Source organism: Pholcus phalangioides, unplaced genomic scaffold (assembly GCF_987345545.1).
Source record: "Pholcus phalangioides strain wild (caught in Gottingen) unplaced genomic scaffold, Ppha-v1.0 ptg000006l_1, whole genome shotgun sequence".
NCBI lineage: Eukaryota > Metazoa > Arthropoda > Arachnida > Araneae > Pholcidae > Pholcus > Pholcus phalangioides.
Window position 1 is genome coordinate 4,862,139 of NW_028301599.1, and position 22,056 is coordinate 4,884,194.

Below are 22,056 nucleotides of genomic sequence, written 5' to 3' on the forward strand. Positions count from 1 at the left end.
TAGTTAATATTGATTATGGAGCGTAAATGAAATCTGCTTCATACAGTCATATACAATCCACACAAAAAAAATATGTCGTTTATCTTCCAGTTTTTTTTTTAAAAAAAAAGATCTTGTCTCTTTTACCAAATGAGCGTTTTTGCAGGTCCATTGGCCAGTAACAGTTTGATACCTTGTGCACACTGAAAAAGCATCCCTTGCTCATCCTGCAGCCTTATTCCATCTATTCCAGAAATGGTATTCATGATCTTGATTTTTCCCCCTCAATTCTGATAGTATAATGAGATTCCTAAGCTTTTAGAGCTCTCCTGAAACATGAAAAAGGGGGGAGGGAAATAATTTTTCACAAATGAAAGTATTATCAAGAAGAGATGAAAATATAATTATCCTAAGATGACAGCAAATGATGAAATTGAATTTTCCGAGGTAGTGACTCTAGGATCCAAAAATAGAAATTTCACCTGAAATTTTGTCCCTGGCACGTTTCGTCCCCGGTACATTTCACCCCCAGAAATTTTGCCCGACATTTCACCTGCCCTGACCATATCAGTGAGTGACCATTTGAGTGAGTAGCCGGGTGAGTGAGTGACGATATGGTTGAGTGAATGACCATAAAAATGGTCAGGTTAGTGTGCAAGTGACCAAATTAGTGACTAAGTGAATGGCCATATGAGTAACCATATAAGTGTGTGACACACCGTATGGGTGACACACCCATACGGTGTGATGTACGGAGAGAGCCGAGTGGGTGATTGAGCATATGAGTAATTATGAATGAGTGACAATATGAGTGAATAAGTGAGAGTTTGCAAGTGACTATATTTGTGACCAAGTGACAGTGTTTCTGTTGTATCAAGTATAATCGATAAAATATCATTATATCGCGATTTAAAAAATCTATATATATTAATCACATTTTTCAGAGCAGCCTACTCATATTTATACGAAATTCCAAAAAGAAAAAAAAATTTTGGTGAAATTTCAAAGCTGAAATGCCCTGAGCAAAATGTCCCATTCACTCAATATCACTCATATGGTCACTCACTTGGTAATTCAGATGATCACACACTAAGTCACTCATACCGTCACTAACTTGGCCACTCATACGGTTACCTACTTAGTCACTCGATTGCTCATACGGTATATAGTCTCTCTCATTCACCCACTCACTTTGTAACTCTCACAGTCTAGACAGGCTAAATATCAGACAAAATTTGCAAAGACGAAATGCACAAGGGTTGAAATTTCAGAGAAAATTATCCGGAAACCGTGATTTGTTGGTGATGTCAGCGTAGAGATGTAAGGAATGAATATTTTAATAATATTTTCCCGGATGCAAAATTCAGAGAATAATCAAGAATTTTCTTTTTTACATTATGATATATAATTCATTTTCTTTCACCTGAAACATTTGAAACAAAACAACTTTTGGGATAATCACCTTATAATGACAATTTTTGATTGAATTGATCCACTATATCATTCAATATTGAATGGACAGAATATTCTTGCTTCTGCAAGGTTTTTTTTTTTTTTTTGGTTCATCAAAGTATTTCCAGTAAAAAAAAATTTAAACCCTCACAGATTATAAAAATCATTTTAAAATGAACTGCATTTTTAGAAATAAGTTTCAAGAAGAAAATACTAAAAAAAATGACTGACAAAGGAAGCTGTTTTCATGATCACCTTCATTCTAAAAAGATGTTATTTTATTCAATGGGCATATACAGGTGGAAACGCAGGATCGACCTTTGGGGGGGGGGGGTTACAAAAGGCTTAGGAAAGGTACAAAAAGTTTCTTCCGAAGAAATGTTTAGTTACCACACTTCAAAAATCCATTAAATTAACAGAAATTGGTTAATATAACATATAAAAGTATATTATTTTCTTCTGATATTAAATTTTTTTTCACCAAATTTTTTGGTCTGCTTGGGGGGGGGGGGCAGGAACCTCTAAGCAGTCCCCCGTGTATGCCTCTGGACCTAGACACTCAAAGTCTATCATATTTATTTGCAAGTTGTTCAAATTCAGCCATGTTTAGCTTTACCAGACATCTTTTTAATATTGTTTCAAGCACCCTTCTACTTTTCGGAAAATCTGCCCTTTTGTCATTTTCTTGTTTTCAGAATTATTTTCCTCTTTTTTTCCACTCTGCAACATATCTCTTCGTTGATATGAGTGTTATGTTTTTATTCGACACGCAATGACATAGCCATGTTCCGGACTCTCCTACGAAGCTGGCCTGGAGGAGATCTCGGCAACGGGATAAGTCCAGTGGCAAAGTTGTGGCATTCATTCATTCATAACATAGCTGTTAAAATTCTCAGCATTTTTTTTTTTAGCAGTTTTGTATTAGTTGGGAAAAGTTATTGTTGTGTGGCCGGTTTTGTTGGCAAGTATAGTGGCGTGGTTATTAAGGGTGTGTACGCAGGCATCCTCTTTCTCAGTTTTCGAATCTGGTAACCTTAGCTAAGAGAATTTTGCATTATATATTTTTTTTCTATAAAAGTTTAATTATCATGAGGTTACAAATGTTAATTTTCCCTTTCCTTTCTATTAGCAACGAATTCCTTCTTGCGTTATGTAAAAGGCACTAAAACTTCTTGTTGCCGTCGCAATTTCAGATATGGAAAACTTTTTTTTAAATAAATTCTGTTGCATGCTCTTTTCCACCATATGAAAGTACCAATATTTTCTACCTCCAAAAGCAGAATATACAAAAACCAATATGTGTGGTTCTTAACCTTTTTCCCTTCCTGCACCCCATATGCAATACAACTTCCTGCAACCCCCTTAGATAATGTGTTTATCTGTTTAATAATTCAGTTTTTTCTGTAATTACATTAATTACCTATTAATTGATTTCTATGAATTATTTTGCATATCATTTAACGCCCTTTTTGGTCAATATTCAATTTTGGCTTTATTTTAGAAAATCAATTCAAAAATGAAACTAAAGAAAAAATAAAAGTCACTATTTATAAATGTTCTTTACGCTTTGGAAAAAAAGATTCACATTGAATTCACTTAGTGATTCTAGTCCCATTTCCAGAACTATAAATTAGTGCACACTTGACTAAATTTTTGACATTTTTCCTGAGTCGTATCAGGACATCGTTTTCTATGACAGTATCAAATCTAAGCACAACATGCTAATAGCATGAGGTATGAATGTAAACAAATGGCAAAGTAGTTTAGGTAAATAATTTTTTGTTTTTTCAACTGAAATAAAAAACAAGTATGATCACTAACTAATTGTAAAAGAAACTTTCACAATGCAAATTTAGCATGACGTTTCAGCAAGTGAAAGCCAAGAGATAAGGTATCGAAATATTGGTACAATTCATATTTTTTTCAAGAAATCAGTGTCAACAAGTAGGTTAAATCACCTATCATTATCAGATGTGCAAACTCTTTTGTCCCCCCCCCTCCCCCGTCTGCCATAGCTAGGTCCTGCGTACTTCCCTGAGTAGAATATAATAATATGCAACATTTCCTACTACCTCCATGTCCCCAGTTTTATTTTCAATAAAACCTTGTATGGCTCAAGCTTTTTCCACAACGTTGATTGATACACAATAGTGACTGCACAGAGCTCCCATAGATCACCCACATGTACCGCAACCTACGTTAATTGCAGTCGCAAACGTAACACAGAATCTAGACTGGCTATGTGGTGCCACACCAAACAAAACAAAAATCTATTTGGAAGTGTGACAGGACCATGCGGTCAATTGTGGCGGAATTAATGAAATGGGGGCAAGTGAAATCTATGTATACACTGAATCTACAGTCTCACAAGGGAGAAATTCGCATGATCTGGCGAACTGGTTTCCTGACACATCACATATAAAAGAAAGAAAAATCAGTTTTTAGGCTGATGCCAGATGAGCATGATTATCACAGGACAGCAAAGATAACAGAACACACAACCAGTTGTCAGTCGAGCGCCGTTTTTCACGGAGGAACTCGTTTTGTAGTAGAAAAACCGCCCATCCATGAGGAGCTGCATAATTTTTGCTCTCCACGATTATCTGGCAACTCTAGTACACTCTTCACCCCGCAAAGCATACGCTGAAAATGACATACATGCAGTTAATTGTTATAAGTTCCCCACTAATATTGAAAGAAAATTCAGTTTTTGGGAGAAATTTGTAGAAATTCTGCAGAAGGAAGGGTAGAAAATCTGGAGTCTCCCATCTAAATCTGGAGACTTGGCATGTTAGCATTACTGTTCACAAATCAAATCATGCCAAAAAAAAAAAAATTGCTATTGAGCCCAAAATGGGACACATGGTCAAAGTAGAAAAAGAAGTCATCTAACTAATTTAAGATGTTGACAGGACGAAGTGACGGTGGCTGTTTGATGAATTTTGTCTTTCCCCCACAAAAAATTTCCAAAAAGTCCAATTTCCTAGATATTCAGGCAGTTCTGAAAAGAATTCTCTCTAATGGTGTACCTTCTATAGTTGCCAAATAATGAATGAATTCTGATCTGCACTTATCTTTGCTGAAATTTATATCATACCTTTTCTTGTTCATACAGCTTCAAGCATAACTTTATCTTCATTTTTCAGGAGTGAAGCTAATGAAAGATTTTGCTAGATCTTCGTAAATTTCAGAAAAAATACTTCAACAACCTATGTTATTGTGAATGTAATTAGTTTGAATATCCATTGAAGAATAATTCTGTGTCCTCTGAAAATGGCAATGTTCAACTGTGATTTTTTTTGCACAGCTATTGCAAAAAAATTAAAAATAGTTTTTTTCCCACTAATGTAATAATCAATATACTATTAATTATTCTTCGAAACTCATTTAAACACGTAGAATTTTATCCGCAGAGTATTGTCATATCGAGTTTCCCCACTGTATTACAAATATTCAAGAGAATAATCTCAATAAAGAAATATTCAGGAGAATATTCTTCTGGAGAGAGATTATCACCAAGAATTTTACATCTCTATTTTTTGGATAATGACTTTTCAATTATGCAAGGTGATCTCTGTCCAATTCACCTCAGATTATTAAGAATCTATTGCAATACGGCTGTGATTCTCAACCAGTGTATTATGACGCTGTACCTCAAAATCGAGAATGGTTCCAGTCAAGTATTTATAATTCCAATCTTGTTTCCAAGGTTAATGTAAACATAAAATGTTTGAGAATCTCTACTCCAGCATACACATTCTCTATGAACATAGCAAAAGCATGATTGTTATCGCGATTGAGTTCACATAGTGGACTGATTTATGATTTGAACTTTAAAACTCAAATCATATTAAACTGCAGCAAATAAAATCATCACAAAAAAACACAGAATATTCAAAACTTCATTCATGATTAGGATTACAGCAAGACCCTGGCTTATGTTATCAGTCTTGAAGCAAATTATTGACGTAAGCCCAGGTAAACTTTTTCTATGTTAATGCTCCTCCCTAGGAAGAGGAGGATTTTCAGATTTTCTTTATTCTTATCTGTTCATATTTGATTCAATTCTTTCGAGGGGGAACATTTCTCTTTGAGATCACAGCATTAAAAGCCTCAAACTTTTCTCGAAATGTATCTAATTAAAGAAAAGTCATTTTTTAAATGAGCCAGTATAAATGTGCGGTGACGTTAGTCTGGGTAATACTGTATTTTTTTTTCAAACAGCACAACTCAGGTCTATCACCATTTATGGGCGATTTACTACCTAGTGAGTTGTGTCGGAGGTGTAACTGTGTGTGTGTACCTAACAGTCTGACTGCATATGTAGTGTTGTGTTTGATTTTTCAGTCCTGCCATCTATATTTCAGAAGGGAAGTGAGTGATGAGTTATGATTGAATTACATTTGTGCTGTTTGTAGGTCTGTTGCTCTCTGTGGCGAGACTTTTTAACGGGCAGGTCGGCTCACATTTGTGCCTTGAAGTTGGGAACCACAGAAAACCAACTTCACCCGACCACCACTATAACGTCGGTGGGGTTCAAACCCGGGTCCGTCACTATGACCACTCGACCACCATAGCAGCTCTGGGTAATACTTTTTTTTCATTTCAAGCTGAGTACAACTCAGGTCTATCGCCATGGGCAATTTACTACCTAGTGAGTTGTGCCGGAAGTGTAAGTATGTGTACCTAACAGTCTGAGTGCGTATCTAGTGTTGTGTATGATTTTTCAGTGCTGCCATCTATATCTCAGAAGGGAAGTGAGTGAAGTTTAATGACTGAATATTTGTACTGTTTGTAGGACTGTTGCTCTCTGTGTCGAGACTTTTTAACGGGGAGATCGGCTCGCATTTGCGCCTTGAAGTTGGGAACCACAGAAAACCAACTTCACCGATCACTGTGGGTAATACTGTATTTTAAAAATAAGAAAAAAAATTCTCAAACAAACACACATAAAAATACAGAAATATTGATACTCTCTCAAAGTCTGGCCATTCACCAACCCAGCTTGGATTTCTTTTTTAAGAATTTCATATCCATACTATATTACGTATTATCTCACCTCAAATCCCACTCTTCCTAGCAAAAATGAGAGAGTTTGAAAACTGAGAGGGATTGCCGTGTTCATCACTGCTATTGTCTGTATTGAAATCCTCGGGCTTGGTAACATCTAAGAAAAGAAACGCACAAAAAAGGATTTAGAATCGAGACAAAAAAAATTGATATAAAGATACATGGATTTCTGATGGAAATTATCCCATAAAGCTATGGTTTCTTCACATTCACAATTAAATCATTTCTTTTCATAACCATAATACATTTCACTCTATATATTTTTTTATTTAAATACGGTGAAATCACGGCAGACCCCTTCCCTTAGAAAATGGGAAGAATTTGATCTCCACCCAGAAGGTTCTGGTAAATCGAAAGCATTGGCATGCATGAAAGTTATAATCTATAACAGCAGTTCTCAACCTTTTTTGCCTCGCAGAGCCCTTTACAGTTCATCATTATATATTATATCTGAGCCCTGTTAGACTCGAGCTCTTTTTGTATAAAATTTTTATGGCGGAACCCTGTAGACCTCTTTTTTTCATTTATCTATCAAATTTACTTATTTATTTTATTTTCCTTGAGTCGCCGCGGAGCACCGGTTGAAAACCGCTGATCTATAAGAATTTTTCCAATATCTTATACTCATTGTGTTAACACACATTGTTTCTCAACTAGGCCCTGATATCATTCATACTGGGCTATGACTGATTAGGCGTTTCATTTTTCCTAATTTATTTTCTGTTTGTCGTGTGTTTGACCTCAGCTTCAAATTGCAAAAATGAATGAAACTGGACTGCAGGCTTGAAAAGGTTGAGAACCACTGCTCTAACGTACCAAACTCAGAGTTTTAAGAGAGAAAAAAACTGAGCCGCGAATACATTTCTTCAATTTTCCATCACGATTCAACCAGAGAAGTTGCATCAAGGGTAGATAAGCTATAGCCAGACCTACTGAAGAATTATGGGGGCTAAAAAACTTGGTAATTATATTACAGCTGAAACATCTTCAAATAATAGTTTAGCTATACTTTTATAGCCGCGTTTCTCAACCTACGGTCTGCGGAACAGAGGTGATCCGCGAGGATGGCATAGATGGCAGACAGATTTGATAATTCAATTCTAACTGGATGGAAAATTATTCAATTGTTGCAATTGATATCATAGTAATATCCATATGGATTCACAAATAAAATAGGTCCCTTATATTCCTCAAAGAAAGTGTAGGAAATTGTGATTCCAAATACGGACATCACTAATTTGCAGCCCAAAAATGCCATTTAAGGCAAATTTGCTAATTACTGCAAAAAGGGCTGAAGGGTGGGGAAATAAAAGGTTGCTACAAATCACAGCTAACAAAAATTTGACGAGAAAAACATTCAAATGATCCGATTACTGTAAAATAAAGGATGGCATCGCCAATTGTCTATAAAAACTTTGTCAGCAAAATCCAAATTAAAATTGCTGAAAAATTGAGGAAAAGCACTTCAACTTGACAATGTGAGATGAATATTTGTATTTATACCCAACATTTTCATAAGCTATAAAACGCTGTTCATTAAAGATTTTAGTGAGCATTATAAATTTAAATAAACATTAAAAAAAACGGGACAAATGTATGAAAAGGGACAAAGAACCACTAAAAATACAGAAATGTCCCATAATATGGGACGCAGGTGGTCCATTGAATTGTTTCAGACATTTTACTGGTCCTTAGGTTCAGAAAGGTTGAGAAACACTGTTTTATGGAATTAGATCGATAAATTAAAATAGAGTAACTTGTCGTATTTTTTTTAATCGCATTATTGAAACCTGTACTTACTGTCAGTACAGGTTTTCTAATACCCTAGTTTTCGGCAGTGGTTTTGTCATGTAGTCTGTAGTCATTACATTTCAAGTACTTAGGTCTATGAGAAATCTCTTCCTTGATTTCAGTCTCTTCTAATTTTGGATAAACGGGAAATTTTCCAAATGCAAAGAAAGATATCAAAATGAATCACAGCAAAATATATCAAGTCACTTTTCTCCGTAGTGTAAAAATATGTATAAGAAACACTATATCTGTTATACTAATTCATGGCATGCAGGATGAACTGTGAATAATTTTCCAAATGAAAATGGGTTATAGATGAGCTCAAGTGGAATATAAAACACCATAGCAACCCTGTTATGTCTCTAATCATTTTTGAGTTATGGTGGATAAGCGATTACATAAGAAAAAAATGTCAAAAACACAAATTTGTAGTTTCTGAAAGACCTACACGTAAACTAAGCATATATTTGTAAAGAACAGAAAAATCTTATAAGGTTTCACCATTTCCATCACAATATCTGACTTCAATGGCAAGTTACAAAAGCTGAAAGATTGGCAAAGTTCAAAATCTAATCCCACATTGCCAAAATGTCAACTTCAATAAAGACTGATTTCAGTGATGTATTGCAAACAAAAGGCTAAATTTCTCCTGAACTACAACACTGATATGGTTCATTTTAGGCACTTTCCAAAGCTGGTGCGATAGATAAGTTTTGGTAAATTTGCCCAATTGTAATTAGAAAGGGTTGTGAAATTGGCGATTAAAAATTTTGGCAACAATTTGATTTTGAACTTTGTCAATCTTTCAGAGTTTGTAGCTCACCATCAAATCCTGATATTCTGATGGATATGGTGACACCTTACAGAATTTTTTGACATATGTGCTTAGTTGGCGTGTAGGTCTTTCAGAAACTTCACAATTCATGTTTTTTCAGACTCAATGCATTTTTCTTCCATAATTGATTATCCGCCATAACCAGGGTTGGCAAAAAAACACTGTTTTAAGAAAAAACCAAACCCACTGGGTTTTTTCCAGAGTTTTTGATATTGAAGCATAAAGAAAGTTACATATGCTGTAAATAAATATAATAGAATGGTAATTTATGACAATTATTATGTATATAAGTATATTAATAACAGATGTGTCAACTCTTGCAATCCAGAAATTCTCTCGAGAGAGGGGTTCCCCCACCTGCACTCACAGACCCAATCAAAAAAAAATTAACAAAATTTTTTTTTTATCGATTAAGAAAAAGTTCCAACCCCCTTCCCTCCTGGCGGGTTCTGCATTGTCCCTGAGCAGAACATAATTTAATGTCAGTCTTTCCATGCAAAATAGAGAAATCACACCTACATACATGTTTTATGAACAGAGTCTTTCCTTTCATGGATGCTATCAGTGATTGATAATCTTGGGTATATGAACTCTTAAAAGCAGTTTCATATTTTCTTTCTGATGACATATTTAATCAGAGGAAACAATTAAAAAACCTCAAAATAAAAAGCTGCTGAAGAAAAAACTTATTGCGTTTACGGCATGGCTGTTGATGGAATAAAAATAATGATTATACAGTAATTTTGGCAACCACAAGGTTATCCCCCTGGTAAATGATTGCCGATAAACACTAAGTAAACAAAGTCATGTCTATGCCAGTTGCTTAAATGCGATCACCAATATTTTTTTTATGGCTGCCCTCTGTGGATGTTTTCCCTAACGATGACGGTAGTCATTGATGTCACAACAACAGAAAAGCTCGCGGAAAATTTAATTTTCTGATAAAATCAAGAAAGCAGGAAGAAGGGTTAAAAATCTGATTCTGAAACAAATCAATCTTATTCTCTGAACAAATAGTGCAGATCAAGAGTTAATTTTTTTCTAGATATATATATACACACACCTTTGCTTTACCTGAATACTAAACAAGTTGTATTTAGATCATTTTATTATTTTTTTTTACATTTGTTTGCAACACTTTCTTTTAACAGGAGGGAAAGGGAAACGTTCTAGAAAGAATTCATTGCACCTGTTAAGTTGAAAAGCACCAGCTGCAAGCCATCTGATCTCGTATTGGATAATGATATTTAAAATGACATATATATACACAAATTGCCCCAATGAAAATTCTTTCCACTTTTCTTCAGCATTATCTCCCTTTTACCATTCAAACTACTTTGAGCAGTTTCACCAATACCTAATGGATGTTTTCCCTCCTGGATACAGCATTTCACCATTTCTTTCTGCTGCTTAGCTAGACAAGTTGCATGTATAAACTGTCCAAGTTTTAAAATTTTACTTTGAGAGAAGTGTGAACTTTAGTGGTAAAATTTAATGTGTGATGCCAAGGACTGAAGGTTCTGGAATAAAACAGTCCATTCAATGGATTATGGTGAATAAAACTGATAACAAGTGACTTGTAAGTTTTTGCAATACGATAGTTAGTGTAAAAGTGGAAAGAATCTGCGTTCATGTGAATAAATGCAAGAAATCTGAAGCTCATTCCTTGTTTTCGTGTTCATCAAGCACTGATGATAATGAATCTTCATGCAGTGAAGAGACATTTACTTTACTGAAAACAAAAAAGCAACCCCATGAAGATGTTTCTACATGCGGAAGTGCAAATACTATTGTGGATGCTGGAACATCAAAACCCAAACACCAAAGGTCAATAGGACAATTTATTATTAAAACAAGTGACCGCCAGAGGTTAGTTCTTGATCTAAAAGTATCCGAATTCTTTTACGCTAACAATATACCTTTTAACATAGCCGATAGTGATGCATTTAGAGAAATGGTTAATGCTTTGCACATCCGGGTTATTTAAAAGGAAGAAATTAGCTAGATCGTTATTAGATGAGACAGATAAAACTGTCGATATGCTAACGGCAGAGGAACTGAAAAATTCAACTATCACTCTGATGTTGGATAGTTGGTCAAATGCAAATGCTGACTCCATCATCGCAGTGAGTATCCACACTGGCAAGAGCACCCACTTAATAGATGCTGTAGAATGTGGCTCACACAAGAAAACAACAGAATTCTGTGCGGAAATACCTGAAAGGGCTATGGATATTATCAAGCAAAAGTATAATAAAAGTGTTTTTGTGATAACGAGAACAAAATGAAAAACTTTTATGACATATTTGTCCAAAACCATCTCCATGTCCTTGCTTTTGGCTGTTCAACCAATTTTATGAATCTTCCTGTTAAAGATATCACCCCCCCCCCAAAAAAAAATGTAAAATATGTAATAGAAATACAAAAATATTTTAGAAAATGCCATAGACCACTTGGGTGGCTTATGGAAAAAAGATGGACAAAAACCACAATTGCCTAATGAAACAAGGCGGAATTCTGAAGCGGAATTTGATTCGGTTAGCCTCATTATGACAGACACTATATAATCCTGTGAGAAAGCCTGGCCTGGGGGCCCCCATTAAAGATCCCAGTCCAGGGGCTCCTGCTGCTGGATGTTGGGGTCACGGCTCGCAACCTACGCATGAATAAAAAACCAGAATTGTATTGACAAAAAACAGAATATCAACAACAGGTTGAAGTAAAGAAACGAAATAATGTCGATGACTCTCTTGTCAAATTGGAACTGCTACAGCCCATGGATTATTATGAAATATTTAATTATACAGACCCGCAAGAAAAATAAAAAGCGGCAACACAACGGTAAGTTGTTCATGATTTGTTTCACGTTATAATTGGTAGCATATCCGGCCCACGAAAATTACACGGCGTAAATTAGCTTAGAAATAAAATTGTAAAATTCGGAAGAAAAAAAAGTAAAAAAAAAAGAGAATTTTTTCTCACTATCTGCCGTAAAATAATAAACAACTCGCATAAGCTTTTGTAACGACCATGGCCCCACATCCTGCCGCAAGACCCCCCCCCCCAGGCTGTGATCTTTGGCGGGCCCTCAGACCAACCTTTCAACAGCCCTTCTATATAGTAAACTTTTAGCATAAAAAATAAAAAATATGACAAGAATTGTGGGAGGCAATGTCCGGGCTGGAGCCCTGTCATCCCAACTCTTGAGGAGTGTGCCATGATAACGACAGAATACCTTATCAATTTTTTTTTTTTTGGGAGATATATACCTCTTTCTATTTTAATTAGTGTTATCAACAGTTTTTATTGCAACAAAATTTGAAGAACAGTGAAAAAAAAATTCCAGGAAAATTCTTCATAACGAATATACAATCTCACGTTTGAGGCATGCACGTGTTCAGAATACGTAATGAAGGGGCGGGTAAAATTACAACCAATAGAGATAAAGGATGCGGAGTGATATCCAAAACCGTTACAGCGGTTTATTTACATCAGGACCCAAGTTAGAGCAAACAGAGTATAGATAGAAATAATTTACAAAGATATAGCTGTGCTCTTGGACAGACAGTAGAAATATGGCTAGATGTATTGGAAAGTAAAGAATTATCTCCGTATAAGGAGTGTGTTGCACATCACTTTGAAAGTTGCCAAAGCACTAACTCCATTTCATTTCCTTGCAAATATGACTGATCTTGCTTTGAGAGGAAAAAGATTAACTAAGGAACAAGAAGAGTCTACTGAACAATGGATCGAAAAACTGAATACAAAGTGTTATTGCACTACAGATGTTTCAAATAGAAGACGCAGATTTCTATCCAGGAACAATGTTTTCACCAAACGTGATAGAGTCAGTTGAAGTAAAGAAGTGGTGGAAAATCATGCATTGCAAGGCAGAAAAAAAAAAAGATTTTAAATGAAGACTTTTATAAATTTTTTGGAAGACCTGCATTCAATTACATCCACATCTGCATCAACTGAACGTATTTTTTCTACTTTCGGACTAGTATGGTCAAAACTGAGAAACAAACTTGGATGTGAAAAAACAAAGAAATTAGTGAAAGATTACTCAAATCAAAAGAAGTTATTGAAAAGGATTGGTAATTGTGAGTTAGAAAATATTCATGAAAATGTTTATTTTCTTTACTTGTAAAAAAAGAAATTTAAAATATAATAGGAAGAAATATAAGTTAAATAACATCGAATGCATAGATTTATTTATGTGCTTTTCTTCTTAAGATAGTCATGGGGATCCCTCCCCCCCCCCTCCTGGAGCCAGGACCTCTTGGCAGAGATCTTTCGTCATCCAGGCTGGAGCCTTGTGGGGCAATACAATAACATTAGAAAGCATACTGTTTGCAAGTAAGTGAAGTTTTAAGGTGTAATTTTTAATGGGTTTTTTCAAGGGTTTTGTCTGACCCCTTTTATAATCTAAATAGCATTGAATACAGATTCATCTATGTATTCCTTTTGAGATAGAGTATGACAATGCAATAACATCATTAGAAAAAATATACTGTTTGCGAGTAAGTGCAATTTTAAGGTGTAGTTTTTGTGGGGGGTTTTTTATGGGTTTTTCCAAGGGTTTCTTCACCTGGGTTTTTCGGGTTGGGCAAAATCAGACCAACCCTGACCATAACTCAAAAATGGATAGAGATAGGACAGAGTTGCTATGATGTTTTATGTTCCACTTGGGCTCGTTTATTCCCCCCTTTTCATTTGGTACATAATTTGCAGTTGAACCTGAATAAAGAAAAACCAGCATAAGCAAAAGGTTCTTACTACCGATCTACACACATTGCACTAAATCACAACCAAATATTTAACTAAATTTGCTAAATAACGAATGCATTTTCAAAAATATGACACTAAACAGCATGCCAATTTGGATAGTCTTTCAATTCAGCAACTAATTTTTTTAAATCTGATTAATGAATCAACTATAATGAATAAAAGGTTAATGGGAATCCTGATCACAATGAAGAATTGATAATGAACCTAAAACCTTTCAATGTTTACTTTTTCCTTGCTCCTTCTTTCAATGAGACAAATGCTTCAGGGATCATTTTCCCAACAGAGGAATTTCAGCTAAAATAAAAATCTCCTTCCTCTCATAGATATCGTATCAATAATAAATGTGCTATACCACAATCAAAAGAAATAATATCAATAAACACAAATAAAGCCATTCCATTTCATCAAACCTGTAACGGAATAACTGCATCTAGACGGAATTGTGAAAGTCTGGAAAACAAGTGTGTAATGGAAAAACAACTTACACATACTACCTTGCTGACTAGACGGTCCTTCTCCAGAATTTTCATTCTGCCCCGGACAAATTCGCTTCAAATTCATTACTGAAGTCATCTCCTCGTTGCTACTAGTCCCTTGGCTCACGGTATCCGTGCTTTTCCGTTTTTCCAGGTGGTATTTTTCTTTCGCTCGTTTCCTAGCTCTTTCTTTGGTCTGTTCTCTGTAGACTGAATCATTCCAGTAACGTTCTCGGCTCATAGTTTTCATTTTCTCTCTGAACTCCGGATCATTTTGATATCGCCAATTTCTTTTCTAGAAAAATAATTCAGGGAAAAAACTTAAGATTGGAGGGAAATTGCAAAATTAATTTTATCATCTCTCAATGGTTATCTTATATTTCACTAAGCTTTTAGGAAATTTATTAAAAATTAAATTTTTAATAAATTTCCTAAAAGCTTAGTGAAATATATGAGTATCCAGACTCTATTTGTAAGGTCCTGTTTTTGTGAAAATTTTCCTTATTTTTGTGAAAAGGGTCATTAATTTTGTTGAAAGCAAAATAATCATAAAAGAAATGAATGGCCAAATTTTGATTTTATTAATTTTTATTTTGTGAAGGGTCTGTTTTACAGATCCAGAATTTTGTGAAGGGTCCGTTTTACAGATCCAGAATTTTGTGAAGGGTTCATTTTTCAGATCCAGAATTTTGCAAAGGGTCCGGAAAACACCCAAATTTCGGCTGGACAGACTGTTGTTCAGCCTTATAACTTTCAAGTATCAGGAGCTAGTGAGACTTATAGAAAGCCACGATGCTGCAGTGAGAGAAGAGAACAGGGTTGGTGAATTTTTGCCACAGGTGGTAAAACTATCACAGCAAAAATAGGTTTTTGCCAAGTGGCAAAAATTTATTTCCCCTCCCATTTATGCATGTGAGACATTGTAGTGCATTTGATTATTTTTCTAAATGCAAATAATACAGTTTTAACACAAACTTTACTATAAGAATTAATAAATCTTTGTTGGTGAGTTTTTGCCATTGCTGGAAAAACTGCATTAAAAAATGTCAGGCAATGGGGTCCCCCCCCCCCCTCCAATCATTAAAAATTGATACTTCATTACTTCACTTTTTTTTTTTCTCTCCTAGCATCATTTGAGAAACAAATTGAACTTGGCATTACACTTTCAGGTACAAAATTATGACCTTATCTGTGAAGATAGCAAACATCAAACAATCCCTAGGATTCCATTCTGAAATGTCTTCAAAGTTTTCATCTCTACATACTGTAACCGAGGTTGTAAAAAACACGGGTTTTTCGGGTAAAAGCCCCGGGTTATTTTTTGGGCAAAATGGGAAATTGAATTTTTTTTCCCACAAGTTGAAAATATCTACCTTAAATTTTTATGTACACATCCTTTACTAAGTCTGAATACTCATTTTTTGACGCATGTTAAATTATGTATTTGATTAATAAAATTGGCATTCCTATTGGGTAATTAAGTGGCCAGTGGCACGTTTTCAAACCAATAAAGTGGCCCATACTTTCCTAAAGGTTGAAGTTCGTGCCTTAGTAGTTCATTAAAAAAACTTACCAATTTTTAGGAAAACACATGAAAAACTTTTTCTTCAGCGAAACATGTACCACACTACTGAAACTGAAATGTTAACAAAGCAAGAAATAAACGAGATGACCTGCTTTAAACGTAATCTGCAACAACCATCACAGCTACCAACATATTGAAGGAAAAAGCCCTAAATCATCCCAAGATAGGGCACTTTACTGTAATATATATTTATTTATTTTAATGTATTTGTGTGTGAAACAATCAATAAATATGTTTTAACAACAGTAAACTAAATGTACGGGAAAAAAAACTGATAGTTACAGCAACAGTTTTCGCTTTTGCATCAGTCTGACTTTGTTGATCATTTGTCTTCATCTTGAATTTGGACCGATGACGTCCAGGTTTTAGCAATGACAAAAAATCAATCCTGAAAGGTCCAGGATCAATTTCTGGCAGGTTTTGTAACAAACTCTAATCCACGAGCCTGAGGACTGTCCGTAAGATCAGAAAAGCACAAACTAGGCTGACACGTAGATCTTGATAAGCGATTCCCTCACTACAATGGCTTATCTTGTTTGTCAGAAACCTCTGGCTGAAGTTGTTCAAAGCTTGATTAGTCAATAGTCGCTTTCTTGCCTGGACTGAGATGAGAATCTGTGCTTTCCTATAATGAAATGAAAAAAAATTAATTTCAGGATTGCGCCAAATATGTCCTAATTGAAAAAAAAAACCACCAAAGTAATGCACACTTAGTACAGTGCACACCACTTAATGTGATCACATTGGGACTCAGTGTTTCTGATAACCAAGGCCTGGATGCTATTGCCCTAAAAAATCTTGAAAAATGACTAAAAATGCCCTAAAAATAAAAAAATTATGTTTTTAGAAAAACCATTTATGTTTGAATGTCGAAAGAAGTTTTGACAGCTCGAAATCATGTGTAAATTCTTTTAGATTTCATCAAAAATTAAAAAGTTTCTAATAAATGAGTTATGATTCATGAATCAGTTAGGAACACTAGCGTTATGGGCCCCCACAACGGATGTGGCTGACAGGGCGCCCCAAGACAATTTGTCGGGTTCATTTTCAATGACTGATTGCCAAAATCATAAGCACTGCCACTTTTATATATATTTCTTGGTTTAATCATAATTTTCAACAATAAACATTATACTATTAACACGTCCTCCTCGCTTACAGCGAGCCTTTGAAACTACCTCCTGAGTCCACAGGAGCCACCCTCTAACTGAAAACACACCAAGCTTCCTCTTCCCGTCGAAGACTTCCCGTAACAAAGACCATTCCATCCAATATAATGTCCAAACTCAGATTTTTGTTATTTTTTTGCAAAGAAATGGACTGAATCTCCCAAATACTGAATACCAAATCGACTGAATCTGCCAATGTGGTTTGATGTTATAGAAAATTTGGCGCAAGCATAAAAAATGTAAAATAATTTTTTAGATACTTTCGTACCATTGCATTCAGAAATTTTTTTTTTCAAATTGACCACAACTCTGGCCTATCACCATGAGGCAATTCACCACTGAATAAGCTGTGCCAGAAATGTATATGCATACTTAACAATCTAAATGCATATCTAGTGTTGTGCATGAAGTTTTTAGTGCTTCCATCTATTTTTCAAGCTATGAGTGAAGCGTAGCAATTGAATATTCGTAACGTTATAAACTTGTAGCACTCTGTGCCAAGACTTTTTAATGGGGAGATCAACTCACATTCTCACCTCAAAGTTGAGAAAACTAACTTCAGAGCCGAATACCAAATATGCCACCAGTGGAATATGAGCCCGGGTACTTGCAATTCGATTCTGTCACTATGACCACATAACCACACAGTGGCTTGTGCATTCATACCATTCTATGCATTTTCTTTAATGAATTTTTATTACAAATGCTGACATTATAGAAAAATGAATAATCCAGTGGAACCTATACCATAACAGATATTTCCTAACATAATACACACCTACCTTAAAGGATACATGCCATTTTCAGAGTAATGATATGGGGTCATTATAACTACCTTTTAACTATTACTACTAAGTCATATGTGCACCTCGTTCACATTCTTCTGCAGAATTTCCAACAAATTCGTACATGTTGGAATGTGCGTGATGTGAACCTAATGTGAAGTTTGTTACTGTGTAATGCCCATTACGTGTAGTGCTGCCATTGTAGGCCTGTTACTCTGTGCCAAAACTTTTTAACAGGTAGATTGGCTCACATTCCTGCCTCGAAGTCAAAACCATCGTAAACCAACTTCAGCCGACCACCACTGTGGCGACAGTGTTTGAGCCCCACAAAACGAGTCACTATGATCACTTGACCACCACAGCGGCACTATCTTTGACTGTATAAAAAACTCAAATAGAGGAGTTCAAAGCAACTAACAGGCTTGAAAATTTATACAACCAGGCTGGACAAATCCCAGGTCGCCATGGCAACTAAACAATTGGTACTGGCATCTAAGATTTCATTGTGTGATTCCTAAATTGCAGGCCGAGAGCAGCACATAATACTTTGAATTTATAGCAGCATATCTGCCAACATGAAAGAGGAATACTATGCCCTGAAAAAATTAAAAGAAATATTTTAGACCTTTTTTTTCCTTCCAAGCAAAAAAGTTTTGGCACTTACAAAATTGTTCCGACACCTAGTTATTTTTTAATTTTTGGGGGGGATTCATCCAGCCCTGGTATAGACAATTTAGTAAAACTTTGTTTAACCGTCACTCGTATAACCATCAGTTTCTGTTATCCGTCATCATCTAAAAAAAATATGCGAGTCTCAACAAACAGACGTCTTTAAAATTGTCCAAGGATTACTTTTACACCCTTCCGTATAAAGCTGTAAGTAAATGTACTGTATGATGGCCGAGTGACCAATCGTCTGTGGCAGAGGAGTTTAACTAAATCTGCCACAAACCCATCACTAACCCGTCGCTATTGTTACATACTGGGCTCAGCCGCAACAGAGTAGCATGTTGTTGTGTGTTCGAATGAATGTTGCGTGTTGGTTGAAATGTGACAAAATGGATGGAGGCTTTGAAATTTCGAACAATGATGAAATTGTTTCTAGTACGACTACCATTGAAGAACTAATTGATGATGATGAAGAAACAAGTTCTTCCAAGGCCTGGATGCTATTGCCCTAAAAAATCTTGAAAAATGAGTACAAACAAGTAATACTATTAACTTGAATTATAGTACTTTAAAATATATAATCTGCCATCTTCTATGTTCTTGAGGCTTGCGCGTTCTGAGCAGCAATGTTCCGCATCTTACGCAGAAATACGATCTGTGTTACATTTGCCTCTATTATTTCATAATGTTTCTGCTTCTGAGTGGCTAGTTTTAGGTTTTTGATGAAGAACTTTTCTTCATCAAAAACCTAAAACTAGCCACTCAGATTAGTGATGAAGAACTTTTCTTCATCAAAAACCTAAAACTAGCCACTCAGAAGCAGAAACATTATGAAATAATAGAGGCAAATGTAACACAGATCGTATTTCTGCGTAAGATACGGAACATTGCTGCTCAGAACGCGCAAGCCTCAAGAACATAGAAGATGGCAGATTATATATTTTAAAGTACTATAATTCAAGTTAATAGTATTACAATACATTTCTGTACATTACTACTCTTATACTGAAGTTTATATTGATCGTTTTGTAAAATTAAATCCAATATGTATGTATCATTCACGTTTAAAGGATGATAATATTCTCATTTTCGTCCCAAGCCCACAATGAAATCATGTAACTGTGCATATATATAATGAGATTTCTGTTATATGTCTGAGCCCTAGTCCAGATGACGCAGGTTAATCAAAATTTTACCGTAGTAACAAATTTCTATAACCTTATGTAAACCTGAAATAAGCTAACAAATTATTTGGTTTGCACCTGACCTCGTGAAAACACATCCCCTTTGAATATGCAAGTGCTAATAATTTTCCGTAACAAATCATTTTACCTCAGTAATAGGCTGAATTTCACCTACCATACATATATGGTAGGTGATCATATATATATAAATAATGACATGTCCAAATTCACTGATTCATTATCGTCAAGGCAAAACCACTGAGTTATGAATATTAAATTCGTTCAGTAGTTTTATTTTACAAAGGTTTTTAACAGCTGATTGATGCAAAGATGTATTTCGGGAAGAGAGAAAATTCAACTGCTCCTGCAGGGAATCGAACCAACATCTTTTCACTTTCTGGGTGAACGCCCTAGCCCCAGAAAGTGAAAGGACATGGGTAGGTTCAATTCCCAGCAGGGACGGTTGAATTTTTTTTCCAAAATATATCTTCGCATCAACCAGCTGTTAAAACCTTTGTATGGATAGCGGAGAGTTACATCACCCTCTGAGTTTTATTTTATGAAGTAAAGACCTATTACGAAAGAGTTTTTTTCGAAATTCAGGTGTAAAGGTTATACAGAGAAATCATAAAGAAACCACTAGGGCAATATTTTAGGGTTCGTTTTTTTTTTTTTTACAAAATTCAAACGTTATACAGAGAAATCATGCAGAGCCGAAACCACTGGAGCAATATATATGAAATTCGGTCAGCAGTTTTGTTTTATGCTGTAAAGACAGACTCATAAGGGGTTTTACAAAATTTGACCCCTTGGGGGAGAAGGTCATAAGAGGGTTCAATGGTTACATAGAGAAATCAGTCGTAATCGAAACTAGTGAAGCTATATTTATGAAATTCGATTAGTTTTTATTTCATCGCATAAAGGTTTTTGGAAATTTGACCCTTGGGGGGGGGGGGTCATAAGAGGGTTGAAACCCTATATAGAGAAATCATGCCAAGTGAAAACCACTGAAACTATAAATTTGGTCAGTATCTTCATTTTATGATGCAAAGACTCCCTGAGAAGGGATTTCTCAAAATTCACTCCCTAAAGGGGAGTCTCAGGGAATTTTCGGATTACCAAATTCATGCGAGCGAAGCCGCGGGTAACAGCTAGTTTATCATTAACAAAATCTCTTTTAAAACACCATTTACCATATGTAAACAAACATAAAATCCACAACTGTTTCAAATTCTCGTCTTTGTTAGCATTTGAAGCATTTCTCCGGCCCGAAATCGCGTTGAGTAGCCTCTTAACCCATTTTCGGGGGCGCAAAGAAAATGCTTAAAGAGCGAATTGGATAACATATAAACAAAACACTATTTACACACAATACAGCACGAAATAAAACTCCCACAACAAACGAGGGGTCAATGGCGAAAATAACTCGATACTCACACATTAGCATGACCAACACCACGTACGAGGGATGACGACGGTATTATCCAATTAACAATGACCTCTAAGAAAAATTAAATAACGAGAATCCAATGTTTATGAAATTTTCGCGACAAATTAATTTCTTTATCTGTTCCGAGATGGAGCCGCGAAAATCTTTCTTCCCCTTTTCCAGAGGAAAAAAAAAACTTTTTCTGTAGTTAGGATGAGGATTAAAAGAGGATATTGCGGATTTTTAATGGACAAAATGGCAAATTTATTTCGGCACCAAGGTGGGGTATCGAGCGGAGGACGCTTCCGTAGAAATCGGTCGCCATTAATTTAAATTAAAACGGATACTTACGTACGTCTTGACCGGTGCAGCTTGGCTTCCTTTGGCGATTTTTGTTTTGAAATCCTTCCCTTTTCGGCATTAATTGCCGTCACGGCGGGCGGTGACCATATGAGTGCCGTTTCTTGCCTGGGATCTAGATGTGACCATATACCCCGGGTGGACTGTATAGGGACATTCCCGTATTTTCATTTATTCTCAGCCTTTTTTTTTTTCAAACCGAAGGCAACACCAGTCTACCGCCATGGGAGATTTACCTCCGAATGAGAAGGGCCGCAACTGGATTGAAAGCTGGTGGCATTGTCCTCACAGGGGTGGGACTGTCAGACAGGGACACCACTGGGAGGGGGACAGGTAGGTATGGTGCCCAGGGCGCTTTACCACGAGGGACGCCGAATTCGCTGACTTCACTGTTTCTTCTATATGGCAAGGGGGCACCAAAATGCAGGTTTGCCCCGGGTGACAAAGTGTCTACTTGCGACCCTGCTGACAGCCGCTGTGG

The 22,056-nt window shown here is 35.8% G+C and overlaps 1 protein-coding gene across 4 annotated transcripts; it reads right to left on the reverse strand.

The window, feature by feature from the left end:
• Positions 1–253: 253 nt before the first annotated feature.
• LOC149085690 (uncharacterized) lies at positions 254–21,645 on the reverse strand. Of its 4 annotated transcripts, XR_016192754.1 has the most exons (6): positions 21,224–21,546; positions 16,262–16,604; positions 14,413–14,689; positions 8,302–8,420; positions 6,491–6,598; positions 254–308 (listed from the first exon to the last, which is right to left on the reverse strand). XR_016192754.1 is itself a non-coding variant. In XM_089232479.1 (5 exons), exons 2-4 carry the CDS (start codon positions 16,313–16,315, stop codon positions 6,492–6,494), a joined length of 447 nt encoding a protein of 148 aa, XP_089088605.1. In that variant the 5' UTR covers positions 16,316–16,604; positions 21,567–21,645; the 3' UTR covers positions 254–308; position 6,491. The 4 variants fall into 4 exon arrangements, 3 of the variants coding, with proteins under 3 accessions (XP_089088605.1, XP_089088604.1, XP_089088606.1); XM_089232479.1 differs by lacking the exons at positions 8,302–8,420; positions 21,224–21,546 and adding an exon at positions 21,567–21,645 and having other exon boundaries at positions 14,404–14,689; XM_089232478.1 differs by lacking the exon at positions 8,302–8,420 and having other exon boundaries at positions 14,404–14,689; positions 21,224–21,556.
• Between the last annotated feature and the right edge of the window lie 411 nt (positions 21,646–22,056).